Source organism: Sphaeramia orbicularis, chromosome 19, assembly GCF_902148855.1.
Source record: "Sphaeramia orbicularis chromosome 19, fSphaOr1.1, whole genome shotgun sequence".
Lineage (NCBI taxonomy): Eukaryota > Metazoa > Chordata > Actinopteri > Kurtiformes > Apogonidae > Sphaeramia > Sphaeramia orbicularis.
Window position 1 is genome coordinate 36,328,581 of NC_043975.1, and position 14,908 is coordinate 36,343,488.

Consider the following 14,908-nt stretch of genomic DNA (forward strand, 5'->3'; position numbering starts at 1 on the left):
TTGGATATAAAAACTGAAATTCAAGCAGACCATCAGATTTTTTTCTTCAGCTTTGTTTCACTGCAGACAGCTCAGGCACCTCAAACATAAATTTTAACACAAGCTGTCATAAAACGCAATGCATTAAACCCGTCTAGATATACGGCATTACCTCAACAGATCCGTAACATGATCACTAATGTCTCAGAGCTCATTTATCGCTCATCTTCTTCTTGCTGTTTCAACAATTGGATCTTTACAGTAAAACCCATTTTCTCCTTTTGTCACAATAACTCACCTAAAAGATCAAAATGATACGTTAAATTAATTACACAATGTCCGTTATCTGTTTTCGTGCGTAATCCTCACGGTTTTTGACCTCACAAGTTAAAGCATTTCACCAAATTGATAATAAAGGAAACAGGGGCACGTTTTATTTTTTTTTTTAAGAATGTCTTTATCCAGAGTCTTTAAACTGCACACTTTACGTCCACATTTCATTGAGGTGAGACGTCGTAAAAATGCTTCATTCATCCTTACAATTTTAAAAATATATATTTGATGCCCAGGCAAGAATAGTATGAAACAAAACGCACGCAAAACACAAATGAATAAGAACAAGTTCCATCAAACACACATTTTAGTTTGGAGTTCAGCCGTGGAGAGAACTGTGAGTTCAGTGTGTGGATTTACCACCTGGTCCTCACACAGCGACACCATCCACTCACATCATCTGAGGCCTGGGCATCGCGTCCTGATGATGATGATGATGATGGTTTGGATACCAATGACCAAAACTGTTCATGTAATTGTTTGGGTGCATTGGAGCGCCTTTGTTCGCCATAGAGACCTCCCAAAGTTGTGGTAAGCCGGGAGAACAGGGGGAGATGGAGTGGGTGCCGTGGAGATGTTCTCCCTCTGATCCGCTGCCATGTTTCATGATCTTTTTATACTTGGAGCGCTTATTCTGAAACCATATTTTCACCTAAAAAGAATAAATACACATAATTGTCATTGTGGTGAGACAGTAAATAGTCATTTAAAGGAAATAATGCTGTGAAAAGGATTTTTACTGGCATATTTTCCTCAATTAAACTCTTCACAATTGGCCTTAAAGGGTTCTATAAACAATAAAAATGGAAAACTCCCTTTCTTCTGTGTTGATTTTGTAAATCCCAGGCCTGCTATTGGCGCATTGTTGCCATTCAAGCACACACTTCTAGTCGCACTTCTAATCCATTAAAACCGAGCTCTTCCATTGTTCGGTGTTTTATGAGTCCAATGGTGCATGAGTGTGACAGCAACAAGCCGAGACTAAGAGCGTTGTGAAATAAAAACAGCCTAAAGGGCGCGTGGATTATAAGCCTTCTCTGTGGTGGGTGACTGAAATTTCAGCTATAATGCAAAAGTAGACGCGAAAACACTGTGAATTGGCACCAAAAAAACGCGCTGTTAACATCAAAGTGGCGCATCAAACTGGAGGTAATTACTGCAATAGAACTGCAGAGATGGAGGAAAAATGCGCAGGAGGCAGATCAGATGACAGAGTGGATAGGTTTGTTTATCTGTTATTTCTGAAACTGTCAGCTAAGGTCACCAAACATCATAATTATTCGTGAAAGTGGAGGAAAATAACAGGCAAGGCGACATGTGAAAAGATCATTTTTGTCCCATTTGCGGATGATTTGTTGACAGCGACACGTGCACCTGTTTGTCTGCAAAATACATGTATGTTTGCATGCGGAATTAAAACCATGTGTCTATTTCAGCCACCCTGCCACAAATCGGATTTATGGTATGAGTGAACAACATATTGTTCATATGCAACTGGATCTGTGCGTAAAAACACATCCACATGATCTATTTATCTGATGTGTATTAAATATATAGATAGCATAAAAGGTCACTGTTACCTATAAAGTTGGAGTAAAATATTTGTATCTCTTCTCATTAAATAATAGTGACAATATGATTTATTTTTAAAAGATAAAGTGTAACTGGGACTCATTGTACCTGGTTACAGGTTATTGTTAATGTTTAAGAATAGGAATAAAAACTGGAATGTGTCTGACAGCAAAATTATTCCAACTTTTTATGGTCAACAGTGTGTTAAATATGTGTCATTTAATTTTCATTAAATCAAACATAAACTTTGACGCAGATTTTAAGACATAAATAAGAAAAATAATAATTTAAATACATTAAAACACGCGCTAACCCTAACATTTCCAAACCTCTAATCCTGATTCTTTTTTAATTACATATATAATTTTACCTGCGGTCGTGTGTCATTTTCCAAAAGCCTTTCTGGGATCAGAGCTGACAAAGAGGATATAGCCCCCATATTAAGTACAGTAAATAAGGCGCGCATTAAAGGATATAGTTACTTACAAATCACAACAATTTGTTTTCCATTTGATCTCCTGGAGCTCTGTGATCATTTACAACAGAACAAATACGACTTTGAACTGTGGGCGAAAAACCAGCAACATCCCCTTTATTTCTGCAAAACTTTACTTTGGTGCAGCTTTGTCCAGTTCAGTGCATTTGGGTGGAAGACACCAGCAGATAAAGAACACCTATAGGCCTGATATTCCAGCAGAATTATGACTTCCTAATCATTCTGGTAATTAATACCAATTATTGGTGCTGGTGCAGAATGCCAACCTGAGTCTGGGTGAGTCCCAGTTTGGCTGCCAGGTCGGCGCGTTCCGGTAAGGCCAGGTACTGGGTCTGCTGGAAGCGCTGGTGCAGAGCCTGCAGCTGCAGACTGGAGTAGATAGTCCGAGGCTTCCGGATTTTCTTCCCTTTGCCATTAAGTCGAATCTCCCTGTTTTCAGTCACCGTGGACTTGTCACGGTCTTGTGGACGCAGCAGACAATAAAAGAGTGGAAGGAGAGAGAGGTAGGAGGCTTTAGGTGGAGGGTACAGGAAGGCCACAAGCCTGCAGGCCTTCAAACAAAACACTGAAAATGTACATTTGACTTCAATAATGACCACAAATAGACGGATTACACTGGTCTACAATTTATTTACTTATTTTCAGAAATTATTTGCCTCAGAGATTAAATGCTACGTTATTTAATAAGATTAATTGGAAAACGAATGACAAAAGGGCTGGTTTGCTGATGTTTTCAAGGTATATAATAAAGTGTTATTACACACACACATATATATATTGGTTTATGTACATTTATACAGTACATTTATAAATGTTCCACTAGATAGAAAATTTAAAGTGAATGGATTGTAATGTGCAGACAGTGTTTGAAGCAGATCTGGTAGTTCTGAGACTAATATTCCCTTGGAGTAAAACCCATTCTCTAGTTAATTCTCGAATTCCACATTTTGACCCCAGACTGTATCATAAAAACTGGTTTAATTTTTCTTTATCAGTGACTCACACGTGGTAAAAATTTCACTACTTTTATTGTGGAAGCATTTTACTTGTAGACCAGTGTTACAGTTATTATTGTTATAAATATTACAGTGAGCAATTAATGGTATCAATTATACAATAAAAACAGATAAAACAAGAGCCGTTTATTTTAAAAGACTTCCAAACAAACACCACACAACTCTTATTTTCTGTGAATGTGCATTAATAACAGGGAGTCAAACCCAGTTCCTGGGGTAGGCGCAGGGCGCATGGGCCATAATTGGACTAACCCACAGAACACAAAATTATGGTCAATAAAATTAATGGCTCCATCTGCTCTGTTATATAACAGGAGTGGAAGCAGGAGCATCTCTGTGGAGGCAGTGGTTGGAGACTGTGGCCTAGTTTGGACATAAAACACCAGGACGACCATGTGTGAATCAAACTAAAGAAGAATAAATGACTAAAACCAACATGTGTGGAGTCATGGGCTCCTTTAACCAGGCTCGTCGTGGCCGTGACACATACCTGTGCTGTCTAACGTGGCGTGGGCCAGGCTGCCGGTGCTGTGATTGCTGTGCGGGTAGGACATGTAGGCAGAGGCGGGATGAGCGTTCACCGCTCCGGGGTAGGCGTATCCCACAGAGCGGCCGTAGGACGCACTGCCGGGAAACGGACCTTCGTGTTGGGAATGTCCTGCGGCGTGTAAGCCGTGGACCGGGTAGACGTGGGAGAGTCCGGAGGCGTGCTGCTGATGCGCCGGATGTCCGTGGCCGAACTCAAGAAAAGCCGATTTGGAAGGATCTGAGGCATTCAGAGTGTCAGGCATGAACCCCATAGACATTATTGGCTGAGAGGAGAGTCCAGAAAGCCGAGGCTCTGAAGGGGGCTCATGAGTCCTGGCCGAAAACCTGGATCAGGTCCACGCATAAGAAGTCCAATGCTTGGCTGGTGAGAAACTTTTCCCTGCGGTAACAGACTACAGCGTACATTTTCACAACTGTTTGGGTGAGAAAAAAATGGAATAAAAGCGAAAGGTATCCTTCACATGAGTGTGGGAGCTGACATGGTTCTGCAGACACCTCCTGCCCAAGGAGCCGCGCGCGCACTGCCTCCATCTGCGCGCGCTCTGATTGGTGTTCAGCAGCCTGTTGTCACCGGAGCTCCGCCATCAGCTTCATTTACATACGAGACAGCATGCACGGACCTCCTTCCATACACTGTCAAATGGAACACTCAAAATCACAATCTGGAACATAAAGATACCTAGAGTGAAAGAAAATGCATTTATTTCATTTTTCTGTCAAAACCTAATAAAATTTTCTATTGTGTGTTTTTTTAATAGCCTAGCTATTTAAAAATGATCATTCAAGTTTTATTAGTTTATGACATATTGCAGTTTGGTCCTGATTATCATTATCATACCATTATAAATAATTAGGCCATTGCAGAGTATTTAAAGCTGCTTTTAAACAGCAAAAATATGTGATTTGTCATTGTTTAGGGAGGAAAATAAATGCAGCAATTCAATGCGAAATAGAAAGTTTAATTTATGTTAATGATTAGCGTTAGTGTGTGAATAATTTGGTGTAGTAATAATTATTATATAATTAGTAGCATTCTTTACCACAGTAGTTGAATCAAATGGACAGATGTTTAATAATAATTTAAAGGCAGTGGGAAAGTCTAAAACTGAAGTTCTAAAAACCTTAAAACAAGGATCTTCATCATTTTAGGATGCAGGAAAAATAGCATTTCATCGAATTTTATGAATGTGGTTTTGAACTTTTTAAATTTTATTCTTCAATTTAATTCATCGACTGTAGTCATCAGTGTAACCGCATGTTTACATATCCTTACATTTAGGCTGATAATGACTCAGTTTTAGGAATTTAAGAAAATACTTTTTCATGATCTAGAAGCAGCTTAAGAGCAACATTCATTTTACATGTTTGAGTGTTAATCAAATTAAAACACACACACACACATAGGTGTGTGTGTGTGTGTGTGTGTGTGTGTGAGTGTGTGTGTTTTAATTTGATTAACAAATTAAAACATAAATGTGTGTATATAAATGCAAATCTGGTGCATTTGTGTTAAATGTGTTTCAGTAAATAAGGAATTATATAGATATTTGACTGAAGGGGGGGGGTGTCATGATTTCTTTATTCAATGACACTAAGACACTAACCCACATGTCACTCAAATATAATGTCAGGAAAATGTCAGGATTTAGAAAATAAGGAAGTAAAATGTGGGAGACCGTAAACCTGCCAAAAACAGAGTGGGCTTGTGGTGAGGCATGCAGAGTCAGCAAAATGTACAAGGTGCATCGGGAAAATGTGTGTAAGTGTAGAGAAAACTGTGACCACAGGCTAAAAAAGTCACCCTGTCTCCATAATTCAGCTGTTATTGACTCAACCAGAGCGAATCCACAGGTGAAACATGGCAGGGAAGCGTCTGTCCTTCTGCTGAGCCCCTATATTTATAGCCCAGACTTCCTTCTTTTCTATTAAATCCGATAGAGTTGTAATGTGTTACAGATACAGAAGTTGACCTTTCATCTGAGCTCCAGTCAAATTCTAAACAGTGTTTGGTGGGTTTGAGCGTGGTGCTGAGCTGCTGTCCAACCCCGTCATTTTGGTCATGTCCTACCCTGCCTGAAACTACTGAGAATCCAGCAGCACTGGGCCTGCTGGGGGCTGGATTGCTTCCCAATCCCTTACAGGCCTCAGCCAGCCAGAACAAAGCCACAAATTATTATCATAGTAAAATTTCAGTCACAATAAAAAAAGGCTGCTGAGAGGCCAGTTTCATATTGTGGGCACAAGTTCCTGACTTCACACATAAAGCCGAGCAGCTGTAAATCCTCACTGGGAAATTTTATCACTACAGAAAGCAATGCTGTGGCTTCATGTCTAATAAGAAGTTACTGCAGCATTATTGGTGTTGGTATTATGGGAGTATTATGGTATTTGCAGTTGGCAGCCAGTGACTGAAATATTGCTTTTTTGTACATATCACAGGAGCAGGTGTTGTGTTTAAAGCTCGGTCATATCAGTGGGAAAACAACCTCCTGTGGCCTTCCTTCACAGAAAAACTCAGTCCTTTTGGCTGATGAATGAAATGATAAACTGAAAATGCAAGTCTTTGAAGACACAGAGGCCTGTGGGGCTTACTTACAGCTCCCTTGTGTGACACTTTAGTTGTTGAATGCAGGGGATTGACTCCTAGGTGTAAATATGTGTCAGGATGGAGCAGAGCCAAGGTGTGGGCATGAGGTGAGAAGGAGCTAGAGAGAGAGAGAGAGAGAGAAAGCAAGGTAGAGCTCTTTAAGGCTTTTAATTATGTGTGTATTATGGGTAAAGAACAAAGGCAAGCCCTGCAGTCATAGGGCAGGGATGAGTCCGTTTTGGGCTGTCTTAATACACGCAATGGGACGATTTTAAAAACAGTCAGACTCCTGAATGCAGCCCAGACTCACTGGCGTCTCCACTCCTGAACATTGTGTATGAGCGTACATCTGCGGAGGTGTGTTTGACATAGGTGTGTTTTGCCAGTGTGCTGTCACACGCACGTACACACACAGATCTAGTTTGTCCATCATGCAGCTCTGATGCAGAGTGACAGCATTCTTTGTGTACAAACCAAGAGCACATTCCCAAGCAACTGCTGCGGCTCTGATCTTCCCCACTGGCACGTCATGTTTTACAAGTAACTCTCTGTTGCCGGGGCTGAACTGAGGTCTACTCAGACTGACAGTCCACGACCCTGACAGGATGCCAGAATTTATTATCATAGGCTCAACTCGCCACATAATAGACATGAATAAAGACCCCAAACCCCACACGTCCCTTTTCAGCGGGATACTCTGATGGGTCTAAAAGCTGAGGTGTGGTTTGACACAATTATCCCACCAGAAAATGCATCACTCAGTTAAACTGGGTAAATCACAGAACAGACAAGGCGTGAGAAACATGGAAGTATGTAAAAAATGATTTTTTTTCTTTGTACCCAAATGAAAACCAGACATTTTCATCATATTTTGACATTTTACATGCATCTCTGCCTTCAATGGTGTGCTAAATGTGGATCTGGACTCACCTTCTGTGCTTTCATACATCTCATTCAGTGCAGACAAGCCTTTCTCCATTGTAAACAGATATCAGTCACTGGGTAACGCTGCTGAAACACCTACCAGTTGTACAAGGCAGATGTTTTTCAGTCCTTTATGGATCAACTAAGCCAATGCAAACAATGGGATTGATGTTTTTGTTTTTTCTCTGACTGTTTAGTGCCTCCGGAAACAGGAGGGAGCAGAGGAGGATGAACGGCCTAATCTTACCTCCAGGCGCCATCATACAAGAACACTAATATCTGCACGGCCAGGGTCTCATTCCTCAAGTGCAGCCACGTTGCTGCTGATGTGTGTGTTGTGCCTGTTGGCAGCCTCTGAGGGCCCAGAGAGTTCACTGGTGTTGGATCATTAACATCATTCATGTGTAAACGTCTTGGCACTCATGCATCAAATGACTCAGCTGATAAAAACAAAAACTCACCTTCTTATTGCATTATTTCTTGTCATTTATGATTAGATTTACATCTGATTATTCAAAGGATGCAATGTATTTTGACTGTGAGTCTGTCATCAATAAAACTGATTTATTGATAACCATGTTCATGAATTTGTTTAGTGTTTCCCCCCCTGTTGAAACACACATTTACTTGTTGCATTCATATGCTTCACTGCTGCTATGTTGGATGTGGATTCATATAAATTATAAGTACAAAATGCTTGGTAAAAATAAATACAAGTTAAAATTTTTTAGCTTTAACTTTTGTCTGTAAATTATACACTGTTTGCAGTGCCATTGAGCATAATACTAAGTATATTTCAGAGGCCTTGAACAGATGAATATGTTTGTTTGCTCTGTCAACTCATAGTTTTTTTTTTATAGTTCCTTCAAAACAACGTTTAAAAAAAAGAAAAAAGAAAGAAAGAAATGGAGCAACAAAGAAAGTCAGTGCTACAGGCCTATTGCAACAATTTGTCTGAATTAAAGACACAGCACAATCTTCATATTTTCACTTTCTAGATGTATGTTTTATTTATTTATTTTTCCTTTGAGGACGATAAATTATTATAAGCACACAAAATACTGCACTTTGAGACTTTCTGTGTACCAATGTCCGCCTTTTTTGGATCGGTTCATGTTGGAAACGACCTTCAGAAAAACATCAAAATTCCGACACCACAAGCATATTCCAGATATAACGGAATATAATGCGTTAAAGCGCACAGGTATTTTTACTTGCTTTAATATTGAGTATATGATTAACATTGAGGTTTTTCAAAGTTCCTCAACTTATTTTATGCTTATATTTCCTGCATTTATCACGAAATCAACACCTATGTGTTTCCTAAATGCCGTGGAAGTGTCGAAGAATAAAAAATTACTACCAAATGAAGGCTATAACATGCGCATTAATGGCTGTGACCGTGACGCACTCAATTATCGTTCTTTTTCTGCTTTAATTTTAAGAGATTTCAGTGGTAAATGATTTTTGTGTAACTCTTATTTACACACCACATGTTTAAGCTTTGAAAATAAAAAAAAAAAAAATAAACAAGTAATAACGCTGGAAATGTTAAAAAAAATACGCATGCATTTTGAAATTGACTGTCACCTTGTATAATTAAAAAGGAACGAATATAAAATTATAAATATCCAGCGGCACCGAGGGTCACATGGAAATAGGAGCTGATTGAAAATTATGAGATAAATAAATAAATAAATAAATAAATAACAAATGCACTTGCTCCAAAACTTGAAAGTGTCGCAGGGAATGTCCTTGCGTGGGAAATGCCAGTGTGTGTCTGGTCTTTTGGCCCAGGCTTTGAATTCATCATGGGTATAATCGTTGCCAGACAGCGGATGACAGCCCCATCGCACACCGCCGCTGACTGCTACACTTACACTTTTAATGGATTGGTTGAATATAGAGGCCTTGGCAAATCGGGAAAAAAGTCTGGAATCCGTTAACCGTAATGCGCTTCTGATCCATCCTGGTGCAACCTGAGCCTGGTGTCACACCGGCCATCTGACTTAAATGACTCCATTTGGACAGAGCGTTGGTCATATGTCGAAATTATACATTACTGATTTTATTAAACCCTCTTCTGTCGTCTGTTTGCGGCTAAAATGCGCATTTGGTACCAATTCTGACTGCAGGCGCTGGCACGTACACCGCACACACACCAGCGCGCACACACACAGTTTATTTATTGGAAATCCTGCAGACACACGCAGTAACCTGTCCAGTTGAATCCACAGAAGGCCCATCTGATGGACAGACAGGGGGACAGTGGTGGCAGTGTGCTGGGTTCCAGTCTGGTGCTTAGATGGAGCTGCGTTAACACTGTGCGCCTGCTCCACATCTGGAACAAAGAAGCCAGTCTGGGGCTACACTTGGTGTTTACAGCTCTGTTGTTTTTTCACACTCCTCGCAAAATCTTGCCCAAACACACATTCCAGACTCACCAGCTCAACATGGGGGGAAAATATAGTATATTTTTCCGCTGTAAATCTTACCCCCTGTACCAGAGGAGCTGGGTAGGAAAACAAAAGCTGGAAGCTGGCATGGATCAGTAAGGCGACAGAGGGTGGCAGCAGTTGGAAGTTGGAGGTGTTGCAAACTGAAAGACAGTTGTCTGTGTGAGAATCCTGCTCAGCCTGGTGGTTGGGATGGTACATGAGTTCAGCTGAGGTCAAAACAGCTGGGGGAGTGGCGTCACAAGCTCCCAGAGCTGCTGGGTTTGTTAACTGTCTGTTTACAAGCATCTGAAGAGACATCTGAGGAGGCATCTGACATTACATTCACAGCAGTATTTCAAAGGACATCCACTGAGGGCTTTTGTGCAGAATATAAAATATGAAGACTGCACAGACAATATGTTCAGGCCATAAATCTCTCTGAGAAACAATAAAAAGATCCACAATGAAGCCGTAAAGTCACTTGAAAGGCCTGCAGGTTTAACAAATTACAGATGTTTAGACAAAAAATTATATAAGAAGTGCAGGACTTTCATAAATATGTTGTTTTTATTTTTTATTTTTTTACAGTGATCTCTGGTAAAAGAGAGGCTGGGTTAACAGATGGAGGTGGAAATACTGAACATGCCGGACAATGATTTGCGCAGGGGAGTCACACATGCACGTCCAATCAACACACAATGACATGGCTGGGGGTTGCCAGGTTTAGACAGTGGGTCCTGTTAAAGACCGGTTTACCAGGTCCAAGGATTATCCATCTGAAGTTACCTGTCCCTCCGGTAACGTGAACCCCCTTTTGTGGTCTGCAGGGCAACAGTGTGTGAGGCAGGCATCAGTTTGAAATGCCAGAGGTGATGGAGATGACAAGGCCCCGGAGCACAGGACATCTGTCTGGGAAGCCCGGCAGAGTCTCTGGGGCAGGGCTGCCAGGTTAAGTGCCTGCTCTGAAGAAGGGCGGGCATGCAATCCTCCACCACTGAACCCTCTTATCTGACATCAAAAAGGATTGTGAGCAAGTAACATGTGAAAAACATGTCAAAACAGGTTTCCGGCAAAACACAGACACCTACTAATAGGAGGCCTCCTGCTGTACATAACTATCCATTGAACAGAGAATTAATATTTGGCCTGATACAGAGCTTGCACAGCCGTGAGGTCAAAGCCCTTTCTTTATAGCTCTTCAATGAGAACAACTTGACGGGATCAAGTTCAGCTCCTGACAACAAACCCTGGCTCTGTCAAGTGTTAAGTTCCATTGTGACCTACAATAGGACACAATGGCCCCACAGCACCCAGCCTGTACCCTGCTGCCTATCAAATGACACCGTCTCTCATAGAAAAACTCGGCAAACTCTTAGAAAGATATGCATCTATTGTATGTTTCATTCTCCTTTCCACATTGTGCAGCCTGGTAATATGTTGCTTAGCAGAGTGTCACAGTCAGTACCCACTTTAGATGGTAATATTTAATAAAGATTAAGTTGTATGTAGAAGAAAAAAAAAGATTGTCATTGTTTACGTATTGTTAGCCTCATAGCATAATTGCTAAAGTCATGTTTTTGGTCAAATTGTGATTTTTGCATAAAATGATGCAGCAGTGTTAAGAGAGTAAATTTATGCAGATATCACAAATTGGTTAAAAATATGACTTAGCCGATTATGCTATAAGGCTAACAATATGTATCATGAGCCAAAAGAGTGATTTTAACTGTATAGAATTAAATAAACAAAAATAGATTTGATCTAAAAAACAATGTAACGATGACCATAAAATGTTGGGTAAATGCAATAGGTGATGCAAGATAATACATATTTTATTACTTTGATTTGCTTGAATATGTTCGTGCATGTCTATTAAGCTCTGTTGACCTTTCCTCAAGACTAACTTTCCAAATAAACAGGTACCATGTTTTGTAAAGCAACCATGAATAAGTGAAGAGTCTTACTAAACCTGCAATCCACCCAGTGTTTACAGCCGCTCCTCTGACCCTGGCTTCGCTGTGACCATTTTGCTGCAGTGCTTCAGGTGTTTAACCTTGTCATATTAAAGCGTTTGTCACTGGAGGGGCTAGACGACCGGGGCCAGGACAGGCCGGGGATTTAAAGACCTGTGTTCCCAGCTCATCAGTTTGTCAGTGACTGTCTGAAGCCTGCCAAGAAACATCAAAGCCTGCGAGACTTGCTCATTTCATCTTTGAACCTCACCAAAACACGCCCTTTCGGCTCCCTCCTTGCATTCTTGCCCAACATAACCAGTTTCTTTTCATCAGTTAGAAAAAAAAAAGATCAAATGAAACAGTTAAACATGAGAGTAATATCAGACTATGAGGAACATTAAACTCAGATTGCCTGTGAGAGTTTTGTTGCGGACTTGTGTGATTGTATGACATTTCATGCCAGCCCTCTGTCAAAGCGAGAAGACGGTCTGAGTCTGTGCAAGCCTGTTCACAGAGGGAGTAGACTCCTGTTGGCTCCTGGCAAAGATTGATGGCTATGAAAGTTCTACCTGAGGCTGAGATCAAAGTCAGACAGGATACATACGCCTCGGCATTTAACTCTTTCATCTCCCGCCTTTTCTACGTGAGTCATGACCCTTCACCTGTCTATCTGTTTGACCTCTGGCTGATGAATAGTATTGGCACTCAGCAAGACAGCGCTTTTATTTAATTAAAAAAAAACAATGACAGAATGTGAGAATTACAACACTGGGATGTCTTTTTCTACTGATCAATATTTGTGATAAAAAAAGGAATGAACACTGGTGAGGCATTTTCCCTGTGTTTTTCTTTTTTTTTTTCCACTCCCACCAGAAGAAATTGCACCTTTTACATTTCTCAACATGGGGCTCCAGTCTCAGTGGAGGCCAGCAGTGGAGGGCTATTTGCATTCCAGCAGTGAGAGTGAGGACAATTAAGCCATTTCCCCTCCAATCTATCTCCCTCCAGTCATCCAGGCAACCCAGTAGATCAATGGGAAGTGCAGCTGCGCAGCCCATGTGTGCCAGGCTGGGAGACAGAGGACGAGATTGGGGTTAAAACCCTCGTGGCCCTCAGATTGGCTCCATACCTGAGTCAAAGCACAGACTAGCCAACAGCTGTTTCCGGGCGGAGCAGAGAAACAGAGGTTCTCACCCCATCTGTGAAAGCATTACAAGCTTTCTGGCACCAATTTGCTGTTTATTTTCTTAATGATTTGAGCTGAGATGTCTGCGTTTGAGTATAATATTGTACCTGTAAGGAGAGAGTTCTCCGAGCAGCAGGTTGATTTCACCACCTGTGTTGCCGTGCATAAATGAAACCAAGAAAGCAGCCTCCCCTTCCATCACAGTCCAACTCTGCACTTTTCCTCAGGCACTCTAGACTGGCCACTCCAAAATCAATTAGCCAAATCACATTTCACAAAAGTAGCTGAGTTCTTCTTTCAGTGGCCAGGCCCCTCAGGTGTCACAGAGTCAGCTTAAAGGTGTGGGCAGTGAGCCTTGGTTTAAGTTGTGTGGGATTAGACCAAACAAAGAGCCATAGATATCCAGCCGCACCTGTGCAACTTGCTCCTCAAGGACTGCTAATAGGGAGAGTCTTTGGTCCAAATGGCGGGTGCTCAGAACTTAATCTCCCGGCTCTCAGGCCATCGCAGGTATCTGTTTCCACTGTTCCCCGGCAGCAGAAACTGTCCTGAACTTGGACATAATCGCAAAGCCATCATGTAAGAAGGACTTCCATCTCTAGTCCCCTGCCAAGTCCAGGTGATCAATCATTTACATGTGTAATTAGGAACGGGTGTCAAAACAGAAACTGTACACTCACTCGGGGACCCTGTGTGCAGCGGGCTGACATCAGACTTGGCAAGTACTGGATAAACAGGGTCAGAGACAGAGAAGGAGGAAGAAAAATGAGATGCTGAGATGAGCAGGTTTCTCTGACACTCATCTTCTTGCCACCCAAAGGCTGGAGGACTCTTCAGCATATCAAGTTATGTAAGAGCTTCTGTTTATGCGGAGACTTAAGAGAAAATGGTCTGCTCTTAAGGGTAATCATTTTATAAATGGGTGGTATTATTGTATATTTATCCCTATGTATTCAATCCAAACCATTTGGATAATAAAAGCACATTAAGTCAGGAAAATCCATGTTTATTTGTGAAGCTCTTAAGCATAATTACGTTCTCAGCAGGTTTCATAATAGTGTCCAAATTCTGATCCAACACAACAATACTGAGAGAAAAAAAAACAACAACACATGCATAGTCAATTTTGTCACAGATCAGCAGCAACACACAAGCACTTTATAACTGATCCCTTCACTCGGACAAGACAAACTCCAATCTGTTTGACTCAAGTGGCTGTTTTGGGTGTCCTGCCAGCTATAGTCCATTTAAGGCCATAACAAGGGATTACGTAGCAACAACAAACACATCTGAGTGTAATGTGATGCTTCGAATGCACAACATGAAAGGACACGGATGCTAACAGATGCGATGACGTAAAGTGGCTGTTGTGTGGAACATTGGTGTAAATATGTGTGTTTTATGTTAACTCCCATGTAAAAAAAAAAAAAAAAAAAAACCCTTCACATTTGCATAATCTCTTTGCATGCCATAAGTGACAGTTTCCCGCAGTAAATGGTCGCGAGAATGCAGAAAATACCAATGCCCAGTAATCCACCTGTCACCTGGGGGGGATAGGTGTGGCGCTGCAGGGCTAAGGAGGGGATGTGTGCAGGCCACCGTGACTTATGTGGACTCATCCAGCCGCCACCTCAGTGCCCAGAGGGTGAGTGGGTGTTTAAAAGAGCCTGTCTGAGGCCTAAGTTTAGAGTTTCCCGGTGAAGACTGGCTGAGCTTTGAAGAGGCAAGTCCAGTAATGAATTAGAGCATTGTCTGCTCGGAGGGAGAAGCCTCTGGGTGGGACATCAGATCAAAGCAGGTCTTACTTTATTACTTAGAGCATCGGTTCAAGTATGCAGCTGGACAGAGCAGAGGGCACGCATACTAGCCCTTA

The 14,908-nt window shown here is 41.4% G+C and overlaps 1 protein-coding gene across 1 annotated transcript; it reads right to left on the minus strand.

Annotated features, from left to right (window-relative positions):
- Nucleotides 1-356: 356 nt before the first annotated feature.
- Nucleotides 357-4,481, minus strand: dlx4b (distal-less homeobox 4b). Its single transcript, XM_030122493.1, has 3 exons — nt 3,887-4,481; nt 2,647-2,840; nt 357-964 (listed from the first exon to the last, which is right to left on the minus strand). Exons 1-3 carry the CDS (start codon nt 4,200-4,202, stop codon nt 704-706), a joined length of 771 nt encoding a protein of 256 aa, XP_029978353.1. The 5' UTR covers nt 4,203-4,481; the 3' UTR covers nt 357-703.
- Between the last annotated feature and the right edge of the window lie 10,427 nt (nt 4,482-14,908).